At 31.9% G+C, this 17,565-nt stretch overlaps 3 protein-coding genes across 6 annotated transcripts; all 3 read left to right on the top strand.

The window, feature by feature from the left end:
- The first annotated feature begins 1,240 nt into the window (after positions 1–1,240).
- LOC110658332 (E3 ubiquitin protein ligase RIN2) lies at positions 1,241–8,875 on the top strand. 4 transcript variants are annotated; one of them, XM_021815890.2, is made up of 13 exons: positions 1,241–1,386; positions 1,964–2,336; positions 3,037–3,114; positions 3,532–3,618; positions 3,719–3,840; positions 4,563–4,659; positions 4,773–4,878; positions 5,758–5,915; positions 6,030–6,167; positions 6,246–6,313; positions 6,405–6,629; positions 7,392–7,755; positions 8,289–8,875. In XM_021815890.2, the coding sequence occupies exons 2-13, from the start codon at positions 2,097–2,099 to the stop codon at positions 8,343–8,345; spliced, it is 1,740 nt and encodes a 579-aa protein (XP_021671582.2). In that variant the 5' UTR covers positions 1,241–1,386; positions 1,964–2,096; the 3' UTR covers positions 8,346–8,875. The 4 variants fall into 4 exon arrangements, with proteins under 4 accessions (XP_021671582.2, XP_021671584.2, XP_021671586.2 ...); XM_021815892.2 differs by having other exon boundaries at positions 1,245–1,382; XM_021815894.2 differs by having other exon boundaries at positions 1,255–1,420.
- A 1,922-nt stretch (positions 8,876–10,797) lies between these two features.
- On the top strand, positions 10,798–12,857 carry LOC131175440 (uncharacterized). Its single transcript, XM_058139789.1, has 4 exons — positions 10,798–11,230; positions 11,318–11,471; positions 11,903–11,967; positions 12,642–12,857. Exons 1-4 carry the CDS (start codon positions 11,147–11,149, stop codon positions 12,777–12,779), a joined length of 441 nt encoding a protein of 146 aa, XP_057995772.1. The 5' UTR covers positions 10,798–11,146; the 3' UTR covers positions 12,780–12,857.
- A 2,364-nt stretch (positions 12,858–15,221) lies between these two features.
- LOC110658348 (uncharacterized) lies at positions 15,222–16,061 on the top strand. Its single transcript, XM_021815922.2, has one exon. The coding sequence runs from the start codon at positions 15,315–15,317 to the stop codon at positions 15,936–15,938; it is 624 nt and encodes a 207-aa protein (XP_021671614.2). The 5' UTR covers positions 15,222–15,314; the 3' UTR covers positions 15,939–16,061.
- Positions 16,062–17,565: the final 1,504 nt, after the last annotated feature.

The raw sequence follows: 17,565 nt of genomic DNA, 5'->3' as shown, positions 1-17,565 counted from the left end.
ATTTATTAAAAACAAAGTGGGGGCTAAGTTAATAATTTAAGAATTGATGTGTCCAAGACAGTTGAGTAAGCACAAACACTTGTTTTAAAATATTAACCCTGATCTAATAAAAGTTAATTATTTTAATTATTATTCATTATTTTACTAATTATTAGTAATTATATATTAATTAATTATTTATTTAAATTAATATTTGATAAAAATAATAATTTTTAAATATTAATATAAATAAAAAAAAATCAGCGCTTTGATCAGTAAATACTATTCAAAAGCTCTTATCTAATAGAGTCTAAGGGGGTGTTTAGTTTATTTATTGGGTGCAGCTGATAGCTGATAGATACCTAAACAAGTAAATTATAGTGTTTGGCAAGGTTAAAAAAAAGAGCTGATAGTTGATGGGTAACTGATATAATACCCATCAGCTGCAGTTTGTATCAGCTTGTTTCTCATCAGCTGATAGCTGATTTGATTTTATTTTTTATTTTGACCATATTTTCTTTTTTATTTAACTTAAAAATTAATATTATTAGTATTTTTATTTTTTTATTTGTAATTTTGACATTTTAATTAACTTATTTCAACTTTGATAAAATATTTTTTATTAATAACATAAAATATAAAATATTTATTTATATCTAAAAACTTAAAATTAATTATAAATTTTTCTATTAACAATAATAATTATTTTATTATTTTATTTATATTTTTAAAATTATTTAATTATCTAAAAAAAATTATTTTCTTATTTCAATAATAAAATAAATGATATAATATAAAATATTAATAATTATATATTTATTTAAATAATATAATATATTAATTTAATAATTATATATTTAATTTAATAATAAAATAAATAATAAAATGTAATAAATTTATAATTTTATATTTATTTAAATAATAAAATAAATTATATAATATATACTCTTATTAGTCATTTCACATATCAACAACAACAGTTAAATATAATTTTATCAAACATTAACATAAAACAACTATGAGTTATCAGCTATCAATTAACAGTAATAACTATCAGCTAATAGCTATCAGTTGTATTCGACTGTTAAACCAAACAGACTCTAAGTCAATAGCAAATGAAATAAATGGAATGAGGGTGGCATAATTAAAAAACTTTTTTATTAAAAAAAAAGTGGATATACTTAAAAAAAAAAAGGTTGGATATTTTATTTTATTGTAATTACGTTACATGTATACAATGACAGTATATTTATTTTAGAATATGGCTTTCGCTTTCCCGCAAAAACAGAGCACCCCTATATATCTCTTCCACCCTCTAAAATTTTGGTATTTTTAGTTTCTCTCTCTAGGAAAAAAAGAAAAATTTTTGGTTCGACGCAGAATGCGACTGCCACCGACGCCATGTTAGTACGTTTTTGACTTCCTTCTCAGATCAATTCAGGTTCTTAAATTTCTTCCAATCACGATATTTTGATTGTTGTTATAATCTATTTGCCGATTGGGAATTCTTTTGTATTCCTCCTGTCACCTAATCATTCTCCTAGTTGGTTCTTTCGTTTTGGATTCAAAACTTAGGGTTTATTTCTCATGTTTTCCATTTTTATAAAGGTATTTTAAGTTGTATTTGTGTTTCTTTGTTGATTGAGCTATAAAATGAATTGGAATTGACCTTTTGCACTTAATTGTTAGTTTTTTTTTTTCAAATGGCTCTCTATATTTCTATGGATTCTGAAATTTTATTGGATTTATATTAATTTGGTTCATGGCAGCTGACCTCAATTGAGACTGGTAAGAAAACGCAGTAAATTGTTAATCGCTTATTGTTTTCTTTGAAATTTTATTTGTAATCACATATAAAATTATCTTCTGCTTTTTTCTCTGTAGTCGGTTGTTGTTTCTGATCATGATATGACAAATCACTCCTTATATATGTATATTATATTTTGCTACAATTATTTATTTAAAATACGTTGGTTTTGGACAGTTTCAGCTCACTTGACATATCTGCTTCTCGGCATGTCAATGCAAATTATTGATCAATGCCCGGTAGAACCATGCTAATGTAGTTTTTATTGAGAATCTGGGATTTGGGTGCTGAAGAGGCTTTCTTATTACTAATGGGTGTGGGCTATTTAGCAATTTCAGCAGCGTTCACAGCCCTGAGCTTCGTGGGTCTACAATGTTGGACAGAGTTGTCGGTAGACAAACTAAAAGCAGATGGTTTAATTAGCGATAATTTTATTAGCCATGAGAATGCGAACCGTGCTCTTGAGTTGCTGCTGGGTTCTTATGCCACTGTTGCGCTGCTGGCAAATTTTGTATTTAATGCATTCATTCTAATCAATCTTTGTCTTAAGGTCAGTTTGATGTTTTACCAAAGGACTGCTGGATTTCACGTATTAGATATTCACAATCATGTCTTGCTAGTGATTAACAAATTGAGTTGATTTAGAAGTGTTGTTCTCATCAGTTCAGACGTAAGCAATGTCAGTGAAAACAAGATCTTATATTTTCCCATTTAAATATATCTTCCCTTAAGATCCTGATATTCTTTGTGTTCAATTCTAACAAAGAGAAATTTTCAAAATTGTTCATGTTTGACTGTAATCACCCATAATTCTGATGTTCTGATCCTAAACAGATATTTATATTTTACCCGTACAAGTCCTAAAATCAAAATACACACTTTAGTTTGCTTTCACTTTAGTTTGCTGCTGTGAAAGAATTTTTTATGTTGCTGCAGACATTGGTTTAAGATGTCCATTTCCTTTCCCACTCTATTTTCAAAGCAAACCATACATGTCTTAGAGGCTGCTGGTTTTAAGTAAATATAAATTGTAAATCTATAAATAAAGGATTTTGCACTTGAGCCTTAGCTATTGAAAGAGGCCCTAATAGTTGCACCTTGCTACTTGACAAAGGAGCTTCTTCAAATTTCATGTTTGTATTTAGAATGTGGAATTTTTTTTTTTTCCCACTTTGATATTGTCATAATGATGCATTTGCTTTTTTATGTATTTTATCACTTTAGTTATAGTTTTTGTATTCAATATGCAGACTATTTTCTTTGTGGAATTATACCCTTCTGAAACTCGAAAACTTGTGGAACGTCTTATTAATTATGTTATTTACAAGGTAAAATTTCTTACCAAGCAACTGGTGGAACATATTTTTGATTTTCATTTGTAATGCTATTGATGTGCTAATTTATTTTAGTTTATTGCATTTTGTTCTTAGATATTCTTGTTGTTGGGTCAAAAATAATGATTTGTTGAAGCAAAAAATATGATAAGCTCACTTTTTCCCCCACTTTTCGAAGCAAAAATTATGTAGATATTCAAATGTAAATCATGTCCCACTTTTTCCCCCTCATTGTTTTGGACAGTTTGGTGGGTATCGGGTAATAATATAGGTTGTTGTCAGATTTGTTTTTGAAGTTTAAATTTTTTTACATTTGAATACGCTACATATCAGTCAAAACACTATACCCTGTTTTCTTGGTGATGTTTGTGGTTAAGCAATTCTATATTTTTGGTGATGAATGTTTAACAGGGGACATTTCTGCCATTGGTTATTCCTGGAACAATATTTCAAGCAGGATTGTGGTCGATCTGGTTGACTGTTCTCTGTTCTTTAAAGGTATGTGATGTGATATTTTATGATAGTTATGTTGTTTTGGTAGTAGACATAATGAATTGCTACAAGGCATACTTAAATGTCTGATGTTATATCTGTACAGATGTTTCAAGTTTTGGCTAGAGATCGACTTGAACGTCTGAATGCATCTCCTTCTGCATTGCCATGGACTTATTTTCGTGTGTATTCAGCACTGTTATTGGTCCTCTTTGTTGACTTCTTCTGGTAGTCTCTGGAATCTCTATCTTTTATTGATAAATGTGATTTAGGAACTGGCATTGCGATTGCATTGTTTCTGTAATATTAACAGTCAAACTGAATGAGAAACACTAAACCTAATTGTGTGAAATGTATGAAGGGTGTTAGTATTTCTTCCAGAGAAAAATAATATTTGGCTTTGGTATAAACTAGAGAGTTAATGTGTATTTCTTTAGTAGAAACTAAATTCTTATTCAGCAGGTGTTAGAAACTAGAAAGCGGGAGCACTACAGAAAATTGTTTTTAATAAGAAAAAAGCAAGTTCTTTGTTCTTGTGTCTATGGAAATTGTATCTTTCTAGATTAGTGGTGATGTGTACGGATTCAATATAAGCAATTGTGGTAGCTGTGATGGGGCTGAGAATGGAGACAGACAATGAGAATAGCAAGTTTAGAACTGGTTTGTTTGTTTTAAACATCAGTCTTAAATTCTGAGGAGCCTAAACAGGAGTTGATCTCCTACCAGCTACATAACTTTTTAATTCTACAGGTCCAAAAGGGAATGCTGCTTCACAATCACGAAAGACTTGCATTTTGCAGACAGGATGGAGATTGTTTAACTTATTTTTCTCCTTTAAATCTTGTTTTTATTTTCCTGTTTTAACTGATATTCAAATTTTTAAATTCTGCATGAATTCAGATAGCAATAGCATTAAAAATATTTCTTTATGCATGTTTTGGTGGTTACAGGATAAGGCTGTGTTTGGTGATATACAGAACACTGGGTTCATCCATGTTTCTATTATTGTTTTTTGAGCCGTTCAGTATTGCATTTGAGACTATGCAGGTAATGTATTTGAAGCAATTGTTCTCGTCCTTGATGATGAATGAATCTATTTATTGATTTTGTATTTTATGAATTAGTACAAGTGATATTGACCCAGCCAATTTTCACTGTAGGCAATGTTGGTACATGGGTTTCAGTTGCTTGACATTTGGCTCCATCATTCTGCTGGGAATAGTACAAATTGCCAAAGGTTCAAATTTTTTGATGCAATAGCAGCAGGTATTTTCTGAAATTTTTGCTATGGTGTGTGCAAGTGATTATCCTGAGCTGTATGGGGGTAGCTTGTGGCAGTTATGTGAAAAGTGGAAAGTTCACTGAAGTGCTAAGATCTCGTAGAGCGTATGTCTAAAGCACAAAATGCAGGAGTATTCCTAGGAAAATAAAGCGTGTATTTTAAAGAGGCGATGCACAGTTATTTGCAAGAGAAACATTAAGAATCTGCAATAGGAAGCTAGAATATAGAGGGAGGGAGGGCCTTCTACTCTGCAGTTTATGTACTTTAGAAGTGATCTCATTGCTTGGTCTTCAAGGTTTTTGAGACCTTATCCATTAAGATAATTGGAAAACATGTGTAACATAGTGGATGCAATAAGAATGTCCAAGTAGTCAACAATTAATTTGTAACAAATGTTGATCAAGAGTTAAATGCATTTTATGTTCACATCCTAATAAAAGACGACAAAGCCTTTTTAGCTTTCACCTAGCAGGTCAGCTAAAAGCATGTTCTATTGTGCTTTGGAACCTCATTTAGTACTGCAGTTTGTGTGGCCAGATGGACTTTTGGCCCCACACACCTACAGCCACAGTTGCGAAAGCAACCTATTTGGTAATGCAAGTAAACCTGCACTTGGGTCTACTGGCACCTATGACCTATCTGCGATTGTGCGAATCAATCCTGCAATTCAAAGCTGCATTGTGAAAGCACTGTGTTGTGGCAAGCACACCCTTGCTCCAAATGGTGCCTAGGATGATTTTGACAATGTTGGTTGATTTGATTGGTAGTGCTTTTTTCTTCTTCTTCTTTCTTTTAATAATATTTGCCATGCTTTTAGTGGAATTGATGTGCTAGCGTCTTCTGATTAAGGAGTGCTACTGCAGGTTCTTTGTCTGAGTGGAAAAACATTCTTATCCGGAATTTAGGGTTTTCCCTTGACATGGCAACTTTGTTGATGGCACTTGGTCATTACATGCATATTTGGTGGCTTCATGGTGTGGCATTTCATCTAGTGGATGCAGTCCTTTTTTTAAATACACGTGTAATCATCTTATTCTGCTGGTTAAAGGGACCCTTTAGCATCCCGTGCCTGGTTATCATTTACTCACTACAGTTTCATGTCCTTTCTATTCACGGAGCCTGTAATTTTGTGCAGGCCTTGCTTAGTGCTATCATAAAGCGTGTAAAAGGATATGCCAAACTAAGAATAGCTTTAGGTGCTCTTCATGCAGCACTTCCAGATGCAACATATGAAGAGCTACGAGCATATGATGATGAATGTGCTATCTGCAGGGTACACTTAGGTTTTTCCTTCCTTTCCCTTCAGTTTTTCATTGGATCTATGAAATATAATGCATTGGGCAAATAACAGGAACCTATGGCTAAGGCAAAGAAGCTACATTGCAGTCACATTTTTCATCTTGCATGCTTGAGATCCTGGTATGATGTAAAATTTTTTTTCCGAAAAATATTCTTGGGCTTGCATTGCATGTGACAGAATACAATGATGAATATCGCTGAATAATGCCAGGTTGGATCAGGGTTTAAATGAAATGTATTCATGTCCCACTTGTCGAAAGCCGCTTTTTGTAGGCAGACCTGACAATGAAGCAAATCGTCATGGTGGAGACATTTTATCTGACGAGCAGCTTGCTCGTCAAATAAGTGAAGAGCTTGATCAACAAACCACATCTACTCTATCTGCTGGAGTTTTACCAAATCAGACTCATAACTCTATAGAAGGCCGCCCCTGGAGGTTCAAATTCTTACTTGATATCAGAATAGTCTCTTTTTTCTGCTGTTGGCCAATGTTCACGTTACCTACCAATAATTTCTTTTTAAGGGTTAAATTACATTTGGAAAAGGCTACTTTGGGTTTTGGAAAAAGTACCATTTTAGATTTTTCTTTCTTTTTATTTTTTTTTTCAATAAAAAAGCAGTTGGAAACTATTTTTGATATTATTTTGTAAATCTTATGGCCAAAACATCCAAAATGCTTTTCAAAGGTAGCTTTTAGTTGCTTTTAATAAAAAAATTTTGAAGAGTGTTCTTTTCGCAACAACAATTGCAACAAAACTGAATAGAACTATATCTTGGGTGTACTCCTTTGCCAGAAGAGTTGAAAACTGGTATATTTGGGATAAATATTATACCTATGCCTTAGCTGTCTGACTGCTGTTATCCATTGGATATTGTTATGTTTGACTTGATTTTAACCAAGCGTTCCTTAAGCCTCTTCTTGTTATGTAAATTCCTTACATGTACAATGTCTATCTGCTTAGGATGCAGACCAAAATAAAGATATGATGCCCTTCAGATGCCTGGAATGTTATCTGGTTTAAAACAACTAAACAAATCATTTAATCTTTCATCAAATCTTTTGATATTAAGTGAATGGCAAGTTCTCATTGCATAAAATGTGGTTCAAAGACCAAATACCTCTCTCAATCTCTCTCTTTGCCCACTGGTATGGTCGTAATATTGTAATAGGTCTTTGTTTTTGGTGGGTGGTCTATAGAAGCGCAGGTTCGGATTCAAGTTGGCTGCACACCTGGCCTGGCCAGAGTGTAGACGGAGCTGGTCCATCTACTGCCATGAGATCAGTAGGAATGATGATGAGACATCTTGCATCTGTAGGAGAAACCTACGCTCAGACTGCCCTTGAAGATGCTGCTTGGAGCCTGTGGCCCATGAATCACTCTCAAGCTGTTGCATCTGGATCTACTGTCACTCCTAGTTTTGGAAGATCAGCTGGAGGTTCTGGTGGTTTACACATGAGGACTGCCTCACGCTCTGCAAGTGACAACATGGTAAACATGCTTGCCATGGCTGAGACAGTACGGGAGGTTTTGCCTCACATTCCAGATGAGTTGATTCTTCAGGTATGGCTTGAATTTCCTTGTAACATATAGGTTCCTAAATGTTCCCATCTTTGATTAGTATATCTCTTGTGCTCTATAAATATATATGCATGTGTGTAAGTGCCAAGTGAGAGTTGTGTTTGTGTTTTTGTGCTTTTTTTTTTTTTTTTTGAAATTTAGGCTTTGCTTTTGTGTGACTGATTGCTGACTTGCTGAGTAATACTGCAAAAAATTACAATACTGTCTTTTTTTATAATCTGACGGTGTGGAGGCGGAAGGCCTATTTGGTTCCTAACCATTATTATCATAGTTTCGACCCATTTTTGTCTAAGCGCTAGATTTTGGAATTGTGTGTCCAAAGCACAATATGAATTTAATGAAATCAACAATTTTCATTTAGAGATTAGAACAATGGTTATTGTGCTGAAATTTATTATTATTGGACCAACTTGTTTAGCTTAAAAGGGTGATGATCTAGGAACTTGTTCTTTTTCTTTCAGTAACTAGAGTCCCCTAGTTTGTGAATTAAGAATCCAATGCATTAAACTTTGCAGGACTTGCAGCGAACAAATTCTGTCACTGTTACTGTGAACAATCTTCTCCAGATGTGAAATGAGTAATATTATGACATGGTTTAATGTCTCCAAGTAATCAAACCTGTCTTGTGCACACCAAATATCGGAAGGCTTGGAGCTGTGCACTAATTGAGCTTGTTCAATTACACCCCCAACACTTTTCTCGTCATCTCATTTTTGCCTTTTTTCAAATATCTACAAGCTTCATTCTGTGTATATATCAAGTCGGTTTTATTTTATAAAAGAAGGGAAAAGGCACATTATTACCGTTTTGAGTTTGGTTTTCCATGGAAAAAATAAAGTTGGGCCGTACACATAGATAGACAGCTCGGCCTTGCATTGTGATTTTGAGCTAACCACTGTGTTTGCTTCATTGTCCAAGCATGACAGGGACGAAGCTTTGCTTTCTATTTCTGAATATATAGTGTACAATAATGAATGAATTGTTTGTAATGCTAAGATGCACAAGTAGCTCTTGTTAGATTCTGAGGGAACTAATGAAGCTATTTGTGGAGGACCTCAACAATGCTTATTTTAACTTGAAAATGTTTCTTGGCGCTTTTTGACTTTTGAGCCTATTGTTTAAAGTGTTATGATTCAAACGCCCAACCCAGCAAATTAAAGAATTTCAGTTTGAATGTCGGTGGAAATTAATGTTAGATTGAAGGACTTTTGAATTCGTCCTACAATTAAAGAATGTAAAATAATTCAACCTGAGAGTGACTGAGTGATTGAGAAGCTTGTTAATCAGACGAGAGAAATGAAACACGAAAGTGGAGCTTTGATCATATTAATGAACAATTCTATTTCGAACAAGTGCATTTAGGCTGGTTTATCGTTCGAAGGAAATTTTTAAGAGAGATTGTGTATTTAAGAAAATTTTAATTTTTTGGAAAGGTTTTACTTTTTTTTATTTATTTAAAATACTTATTAAAATAAAATAAAATGAAATAATCGTTCTTATGTATTAACCCAAATTAATCGTAAAAAAGTTATTTAGAGGTGAATTTAAGCTTTAATTGTAGGTATTATCTGTTGCCTTTTTCAGTTTGATTAGTGATTTTAAAGGAGACGAATAATGAAGGGGTAATTGAGCGCAAACAACGGCGCTGCGGAGATCGAGATGTTGGGTAAACGGAAAGCACATGCTGAGTTGCCTGTGACAGTCCGCAGCCCGAAGATCTTTTGCCGTGCCGTGCGCGTATTCGCCCGCCGACGACCGGCATTCCCAGATAGCTGTTGAGGTCTGCGTCCTCAGATTCAGAGCTCCAAACCCAACACCAAATTCATTTTTACTTTTTGCTCAAGGATTTACAATTAAGTAATTATATGAGATATCTTCATTCTAACTAAAACCTTATTAAAATTAAATAAATGGGAAAAATAATAAAAGCACAGCATCCTTGAGTTTGCGGGAGAGAGCAAACTCATCTATTGATCCAAGTTGGAATATTTTTCTTATTTATCACAACGCGCAGTAGCTGCAATTAAAGAAGAATCTAGGGAGAGACCCTTAATCTAGCATTAGAAATTTTCACTTTAATATTTAGAAAAATCTCAGAATGATATTATCTTACAATATATACAATCATATAATCCTAATTATGTTAATAAGTAAAAAGTCATATTTTGAGTTATATTTAATGTTAAAATAAACTTATATTTAAGTTAAAAAAAAAATTGTTATAGGTATAAATTTGAATCACATTTATTATTTACTATTATTTAAAATTTTTTAAAATATAAATAAATTATTATTATATATACTGCCCTATTGAAACTTCAATTGTCATTTTGTGAGTAATTAGTGCACATTTTTAATGCATATAATTTGTCAAAAATAAAATAATATAGTAATAACATTCCAAACTTATTAAATTTGCCAAGATTGAAAGTTCTTACATAAAAATAAAAAAAAATAAAACCAGAACGACACTTTTTATTTATTTATTTTTTAGCTTCATGGGGAAGACCAACAAACACGGAGCACCACATGCATGAAATCGGAAGACAAAAATTGGCACTATTCTTGACTATAAACGAAAGGGCTGCCTCTCATGGCTTTGTAATCCTACCCTAAAAATTAGGAATAAATTTCATTTTATTTTTAGATATTATAATAAAAACGTCTTTAAATTTAAAAATTAATATGAAATTCTTTAAATTTTAAAATTTTATATAATAAAATTCTTTTGATTTACAATAACATTTTATATAATCAAAACGGTAATGACGTGGACAATTCTCTTCTTTGTATACATTTTCACCCCTCTTATTAATTTTTCTTTCTACAATTTCATACCTTTTTTTTTTTCTAATATACCCATCAATTCTCACTCTACATATCCAGGGAAAGATGTTCCAAAGTGCTGCCAAGTTCGTTAATTTAATTCCCTCAGAAAAAAAAAAAATTGCATGTGTGGCTCCTATAGTGATTTGTCCCTATGAAGACAACCTTCTAATCCTTAATCACAGGTAGAAAGAACAGTTCTAAACTCACTAGCAATCCTCGATCAGAGGCAGAATTGGCCACGGTTTTCAATTAAATATTATTTTTCTGTACTTAATCTCTTAGCTTTTTTAGTGTAATCCTGTTTTTGGGGTTCACAGCTTGCAAAGAAGTGACTAGCTAAAGGAAACAAGAGAATTGAAGCCACCATATATATACCTTTCAATTAGAATGTTCATCACTCGATGTATTTGCATGTTCTCTTGTCTCTTACAAACCCTTCAAGTACAAATAGTCCTCTACACGACAACACAGAGACATATACTCCCAACTTCTTCTTTTATCTTTTCAACTTTGTGATCCTTAAGAGTCCTCTCGTTGGCTAATCATGTCATTCATTCCCTCATTTTTCATCGTCTTCTTGTGTCTTTCCATGCATGCATGTATCGCTCGGCATATTGGTTCAGTCAATGTTGGTTCATATGCCCTACTGTATATGTTCGTAAATATGCTTCCTGATTTCAAGTATTATTGCTTTAATCTGTTGTGTCCGGTGCAGGTTGGAGGAAGGGTTAAGCAAAAGATCAAGATCGATGTCGACCCACCAGTTCAAGGGACAATTAGAGAGGGCATCGTTGATAACATTGATGGTGCTATGATGACTAACCATCAAGAACCAAAAATCGACTCAAAGGTTGTCGGAGAAAGTTCAGGTCAAGTTCCCACCAAGCCTCCTGTTTCGGTTTCTTGGAGAGTGCCCAGCAAGAACAGATCAGACAAAAAACCTGGGTTTCACTCTGATTATTCTATGCCAAGAATGCGCACTCCATCTCACAACTGAAGTTTTCCTCTCTCTATATGTCCTTCATTTTACTACCTGCGATTTTCTCTTGCGATTTATGCGCATACTTTACTTGATATGAGCTTTAATTTGTGGCATTAAGAGATTAGCTAAGAACCTTAAGAACTGTATATATATTAATCTTGCTGCTTCTACCCTATCTCCAACATATATATATAATTCCTTCTTCCCTTGCCAATTTTGTACACCATAGCTAGATTAATTTATACCTTTTACAATGTGCCACTGCTTTTGTTCTTAAATATTCATCACTAATATTAGCATTAGGAATGGAACATGCAGGAGATGATGAGATATTTAAGTCTCCTTCTTCCCTCGTGGTACCACTAAAGGCAACAAGTGTAGAGGTAATTATTAATAATATATGTTCAATGATTTTCATGTGATCATCAGTTTGGACCTTTACTTGATATACAGGAATGAATTAATTTACACATTGATTTTGTATAGAAATCACCATAATTTTACATAATATATCAATTATATATTCTATAAAAATTTGCACCGAATATAAATAAAAATAACTCGAATGCAAAAAAACTATATTAAAACTTAAAGGTGAAGAAAATACCATATGCACGTATATGATCTATTTTTTATAAATATTAAGTCGAAGAAATGAGAGCGAGATAATGTACAGTTAGCATGCATGATGCATATGAATCAATACAAGTGCACATCTAAGCATCAGTGGGCATACGATGTTTGTATAGATAGCAATAATTTTATTGAATAAATTTGGTTGCATATATGGCATGTAGATTCAAAATTTAGTCCCAGTGAAGTGAAGAGGGAAAAAGTTAATTATGGGATCATTTTTCATAAGAATTGAAATAATTCGAGGAATGGATGAAGTAACTAATGGTACGGACTATAAGAAGAAAATGATATATATATATATATATTGACCGACAATTGGCAATAATTGATTTATATTATTAGAAATGAAAGTTGGATGGATAGAGTTGTTGATATTAATATAAAACATGCATGGAAATTATGGTGTTGCTTGTGTACGTAGGGATCAACAAGAAGAAAAGGACTTTCGTTAGTAAGATTTGGCTCCAATCTTTTCAACCGCAAAGTACATGAAGTTGCAGAGGTGATAGATTATGACCCACCACATCGGACACCGCCGATTCATAATAGAAAAGTCTAGATATATAGCCGCCTAGCTATACATAATGTAATGCTCAACCCTAATTTTCTCTTATGTATAATAAAATGGAGGAATATTTCTTAATTACTGGTCATCCTTATAAAAAAAAATAAATTAAGTTTAATTCTATCTTAAAAATTAAGTCTCGATCTTATATTTAGCTCAAGTTTTTTTTATTCTTAATCAAATTAAGATATATATATATATAAAGGGATTAGAATTATTGGATATAAATTACTTACAATTTTCTAAATATGTAAAACTACATTTTTGTAAATGGGCATTTTTCAAACTCATCCTAAACGTCATTTTATAGATAGATATGTAGAGTCAAATCATGTTTCCTAATAAGATGAAGTTCACTTTCATTTTCAACAGTACGTAGATAAGTTTGCGTGATCTATTGAAGGTAGCCAGTAGGGGAATGATTACCTTTTGGTTTTCGCATATAATAAGTGAAGTGATAATTGTTAAAATTGGTCCCAGCCCTACACTATAAATTAGCAGTGGTTGGATTGTTGCTTTCAATTTGCCTAGATAAGCTGATATAAAATAAGCTCTAATATCATGTGCTTCGCTTTTGGTTTTGAATATTGACAACAATGCTTGTTACCTATTCTAACATATATATATGGTACCTGTTTTATAATTAAAACATTACGAAGTTGGTAATTAAATAGCCTCTCAACTTTAGTTATTTTCGAAGTCATTTTCATTATAAAGCAATATATATATATATATATATATCTCAATAAGGGTGATCGTTAATTCGATTAGAGTCAATTTTAAATTAGTATGAATAGTTCTAGCTAAAAAATGAATTGGAATAGAATTAGCTATACATTTTAATTAATTTTTTTTTCTGATCTTGATACGGTTTAATTTTAATTTTGATTTTTGACATTTTATTTTTATTTATAAATGATTTAGTTTACATGGCACCCTCTAAAATTGCAACTTTTAAAAAAAATAAAATTAATTTGAATAGTATTAGAACTAACAGTTCTAGTCTAAATTTAATTTAATGTTAGGGAAGGAGACTTAAACTAACCCTTGTAATTAATTTAGATTCGATTTCAATTCAAACTCTTAAATCTTAATTTGTAATGATTCCAAATTTAATCTGAGCCGTCTCTAGTCCAATTCGATACTTGAATCGGCCTTGATTGAGTGTCTATCTCAAATTTTTTTTTTTTTCATACTACATTATATATTTTTGTTGGTACCAAATCAACATTATGCACTAAAAATCAACAAATTTACACAGTATTACAAGTAAAATGATGTGCTATACGACTACACTCGTTCTGTTATGTAACATTTTCCAAAATACTGCATTACAACAGTAGTTCTTGAACCTTAATTATCAATTTATCACTGTAAACTAGATACTACATATATGTTGAAGGATAGTGAGCTGGTGGAATGTAGCTAGGGTTAACTTTATTAGGAGACCAAGACAAAGGAATGTGTTAGCATTTTGTATGTCTCCCAGACAAATTCAATCAATCCTTAATTCCTTATAACAAAAATCAAGGATATGCATTAAAATTTTGAATAACTTAGTTAAAGAGTTGATTGACTATAGAAGCTCAAATCCCCAAGAAAAATTTCAATAAGGACGCAAGCATAGTGACAAATTAAATTGGATCTCAATGACATGATCACAGAGAGGTAAATTAGCATGCACTAATCTGCTCTCGACAATAAACATGCCTTAATTAATTAATAATTAGGGATGTGTCCCCCAAGTTGAGCAGACAATGCCTTGATGTTTCAATTCAAATGATTTTTTGATTCAGGCTAGTTCTGGTTTAACTTTAGAGATGGAATTTTATTTTTTGGTTTCTTCAACAGCACATCTCTATGTTTATTGGTGAAAGGAAAAAAGAAAGAGAGTAGGATAATAAGTTTCAATAATATTAAAAAAAATACAAAATCTTTTATTTTCGTTAATTTAATTACTCTCTTTATTTATTTTTATCTATTACATTTAAGTATTTTTTTGTTTAAAATTATTTATCATATTTAAAAAATTAAGGAGTATTATTTTTTTTTTTAATTTTACCCTCTATTTCTATTAAATATAATAAATAATTAAATGAGATAAATGATAATTTAGTAAATTATTAATATATTTTTATAAAAATAATATTATCTAATTATTTTTTCTATCACCATGTAAGAAATAGTATAAATTAATAAAACTCTTCTTATTATGAAAGACGAAGGCTTTGTTTAGTGCACACAATGATTTATGATGAGAAAAACTTGGATTGGTTTGGACCCATAGACTGTAAGTAAGTTGGACTTCATGGGCTTTGATTAATTAATAAGCATTAACCATGAACGTTTTCTTGGCAGGAAGGGCTTAACCCTGGAGGAGGCCCTAAAAAACCAGGTACGGGTCTCAAGTACTCAACCGTCAAGAATGATTATAACCGTTTCTGTCGAAATCCCAAAACCTCCTCAAGGAGAAGTCACCAAATTATTAACTGCAAAGTTGGCTTGCAAAATCATCCTATTCCATAAACAATGACGAAGCCAAACTCAATCTTGGACAAGAAACTGGAAGAACTTGAATCAAAACTTAATCAGGTTCTTGAAACCCCATACCATGAACTCTACTCTCAAGACATTCAACAAAGCCTTGACTTCCTGAAAACTCTCTTATCAGCGGAAATCACTTCCAGCCCCTCAAAACCACACCACTTTCAACACATTGCCAAAATCTCGGACCTTGAAACTGCTTTCGGTAATTGGAACGAGTTCAGAACCACCATCACGCATGACCATGTGAAGCAGGAAAATGGGTACGTTGAAGCTTTGGTAGAAGATGATGAGAAGGCTCCGCTGGAGAAGGAAGGAACCACGCATGACTATGTAGAGATGTTTTCAACGTGTTCATGCACCGAGTCGTGTCTCAATGATGAAGCTGAGGCTTCCCCTGAAATGCAGGAACATGTGGTTAAAGCTCTAGTAGAAGATGAGAAGGCACCGCTCAAGAGGAAAGGAGAGAAGGGGGTTGGGTGGGTTTTGGGGAGTATGGCTGGTGGGATGCTAATTGGCATGGCTTTGATGGGTTTTGTGATGGCAAGGTTATGTAGACGTTTTGCTTGTGGAGAAACTACTATGTATGTGTGCCTTCCTCCTACTTAAACTACTTTTGACATTGCTATACTCTTGTATTTTTAGATTTGAGGATATATGCAGAAATTAGCTTCCATGTCTTACATTTTATGCAATGTAATTAAATATAATTGTAGTTTTGCAATCATATTGATCCACATATATGAATTTGCAGGAGCTATTAATTGCAGCAAATCAAATACATATTATTGAATTGCAAAACTAGAAATGATTATATATATATAAAAACAATCACTTTGATTAACCATTTATTCTTGTTCATTTTCTCAATTACTGCTTTATTATTTTCCAGGATTTTTGATAATTTTTGAACACCTTGCATATTTACACTATATTAATTTGGTTTAGAGATAAGAGAGGAGGAAAAAAGAAACAAGTTAAACGGTTAAGAGGAATTGCCCTCTCTACTCTGTCGATTTTGGGCAATTTTGACAGAACGGAGGAAAATTAGTTAATGATAAGTTTCTTTCTTTGCCCTTTAATTAACTTGCAAATTTATATGTGAATTTTTAATTATTATTATTTTTAGGAATGTTTAGTTTACTATATTTTTATTTTATTCTTATTAAAATTTATCAATTTACTTTATAAAAAACAAATTTATGTATGGTGTAAACTTTATATAATAATGATTACTATGCTCTTAAATTATTTAATGTATATTAAGATTTATTATTTTAATCAATCTTCAGATTGTATTTTTATATATCTGACTTAATATTAAATTTTATTTCAAAAGTAATTTTAAAGACATTTTTTTTTATAAGCACTAATTTTAAAGACATATTCTTTCATATATATCAATTTAATGTATATTGAATTTTTTTAAGATGAGTTTTTCACGTATTGACATGATATAGTATAATAGTATTATCTCTAAATTTAAGATAATATAACAATATTATATATAAATTTTAATTTATAACATAAAATTAAAAAAAAAAGAAGATGAGATATATATATATATATATAAATGAAGGCAACAAGATTATTATTATTATTATTATTATTGATTTTTTTTTCATCGCATGCCAGTAAATATTGAATTTTAATCAATATCATAATTATCTAATGTTAAAAATATTTTATTATTATTTTTTAAATGCTTCATTATTATTTAAATTAATATTTAAAATTTTTATATTATAAATTAAATTTCAAATAAATGAAATTTACTGCTATCCTATGGAAAAAGTGATTTTTTTTAATCCGAAATATGAGAATGTTGCATTAGATGATTATGTGTTACAAGGACGCCCACTAAACATAGTTGCTACAAACTTCCCCCAAGCCCAGTGACTCAAAGGCCCTAAAGCCCAAATTCATGGAGCCTAGGATATATTAATTTGATAACATCTCCATCGACCGCTAAAAGGGACAATGCCAACAATGATGACGCCTTCTACTAGCAAAACTAGCTGAAGGAGAAATTGAAACATACGAAGGGGAGGTTGCAAATGTAGGAAATGAAGCGCAGAGGGGAAACACCAAATTCGAGTCGAGACTCCCCAATCATAACCATCAAGTTCCCCCCAGTAACGCCAAATGAACCTAAGAAGTTAAGACCAATGCTGAATGAACTAAGAAATAGCTTGGTAGAGACACGAGCATCTCGTTCTCCTTTAAACAAACCCAT

Source organism: Hevea brasiliensis, chromosome 17, assembly GCF_030052815.1.
Source record: "Hevea brasiliensis isolate MT/VB/25A 57/8 chromosome 17, ASM3005281v1, whole genome shotgun sequence".
NCBI lineage: Eukaryota > Viridiplantae > Streptophyta > Magnoliopsida > Malpighiales > Euphorbiaceae > Hevea > Hevea brasiliensis.
Note: the sequence above shows the minus strand (reverse complement) of the source record. Positions and strands in the feature narration are given on the sequence as shown.

What these genes read in the sequence shown, in the direction of transcription:
- LOC110658348 (XM_021815922.2), top strand. Translation starts at nt 15,315, where the DNA reads ATGACGAAGCCAAACTCAATCTTGGACAAGAAACTGGAAGAACTTGAA.
- LOC131175440 (XM_058139789.1), top strand. Translation starts at nt 11,147, where the DNA reads ATGTCATTCATTCCCTCATTTTTCATCGTCTTCTTGTGTCTTTCCATG. An exon ending in GGCATATTGGTTCAGTCAAT is followed by an intron (nt 11,231 to 11,317) that starts GTTGGTTCATAT and finishes TGTCCGGTGCAG; the next exon opens with GTTGGAGGAAGGGTTAAGCA. An exon ending in TAAAGGCAACAAGTGTAGAG is followed by an intron (nt 11,968 to 12,641) that starts GTAATTATTAAT and finishes TTGTGTACGTAG; the next exon opens with GGATCAACAAGAAGAAAAGG.
- LOC110658332 (XM_021815890.2), top strand. Translation starts at nt 2,097, where the DNA reads ATGGGTGTGGGCTATTTAGCAATTTCAGCAGCGTTCACAGCCCTGAGC. An exon ending in CTTGCATGCTTGAGATCCTG is followed by an intron (nt 6,314 to 6,404) that starts GTATGATGTAAA and finishes GAATAATGCCAG; the next exon opens with GTTGGATCAGGGTTTAAATG. An exon ending in CAGATGAGTTGATTCTTCAG is followed by an intron (nt 7,756 to 8,288) that starts GTATGGCTTGAA and finishes TAAACTTTGCAG; the next exon opens with GACTTGCAGCGAACAAATTC.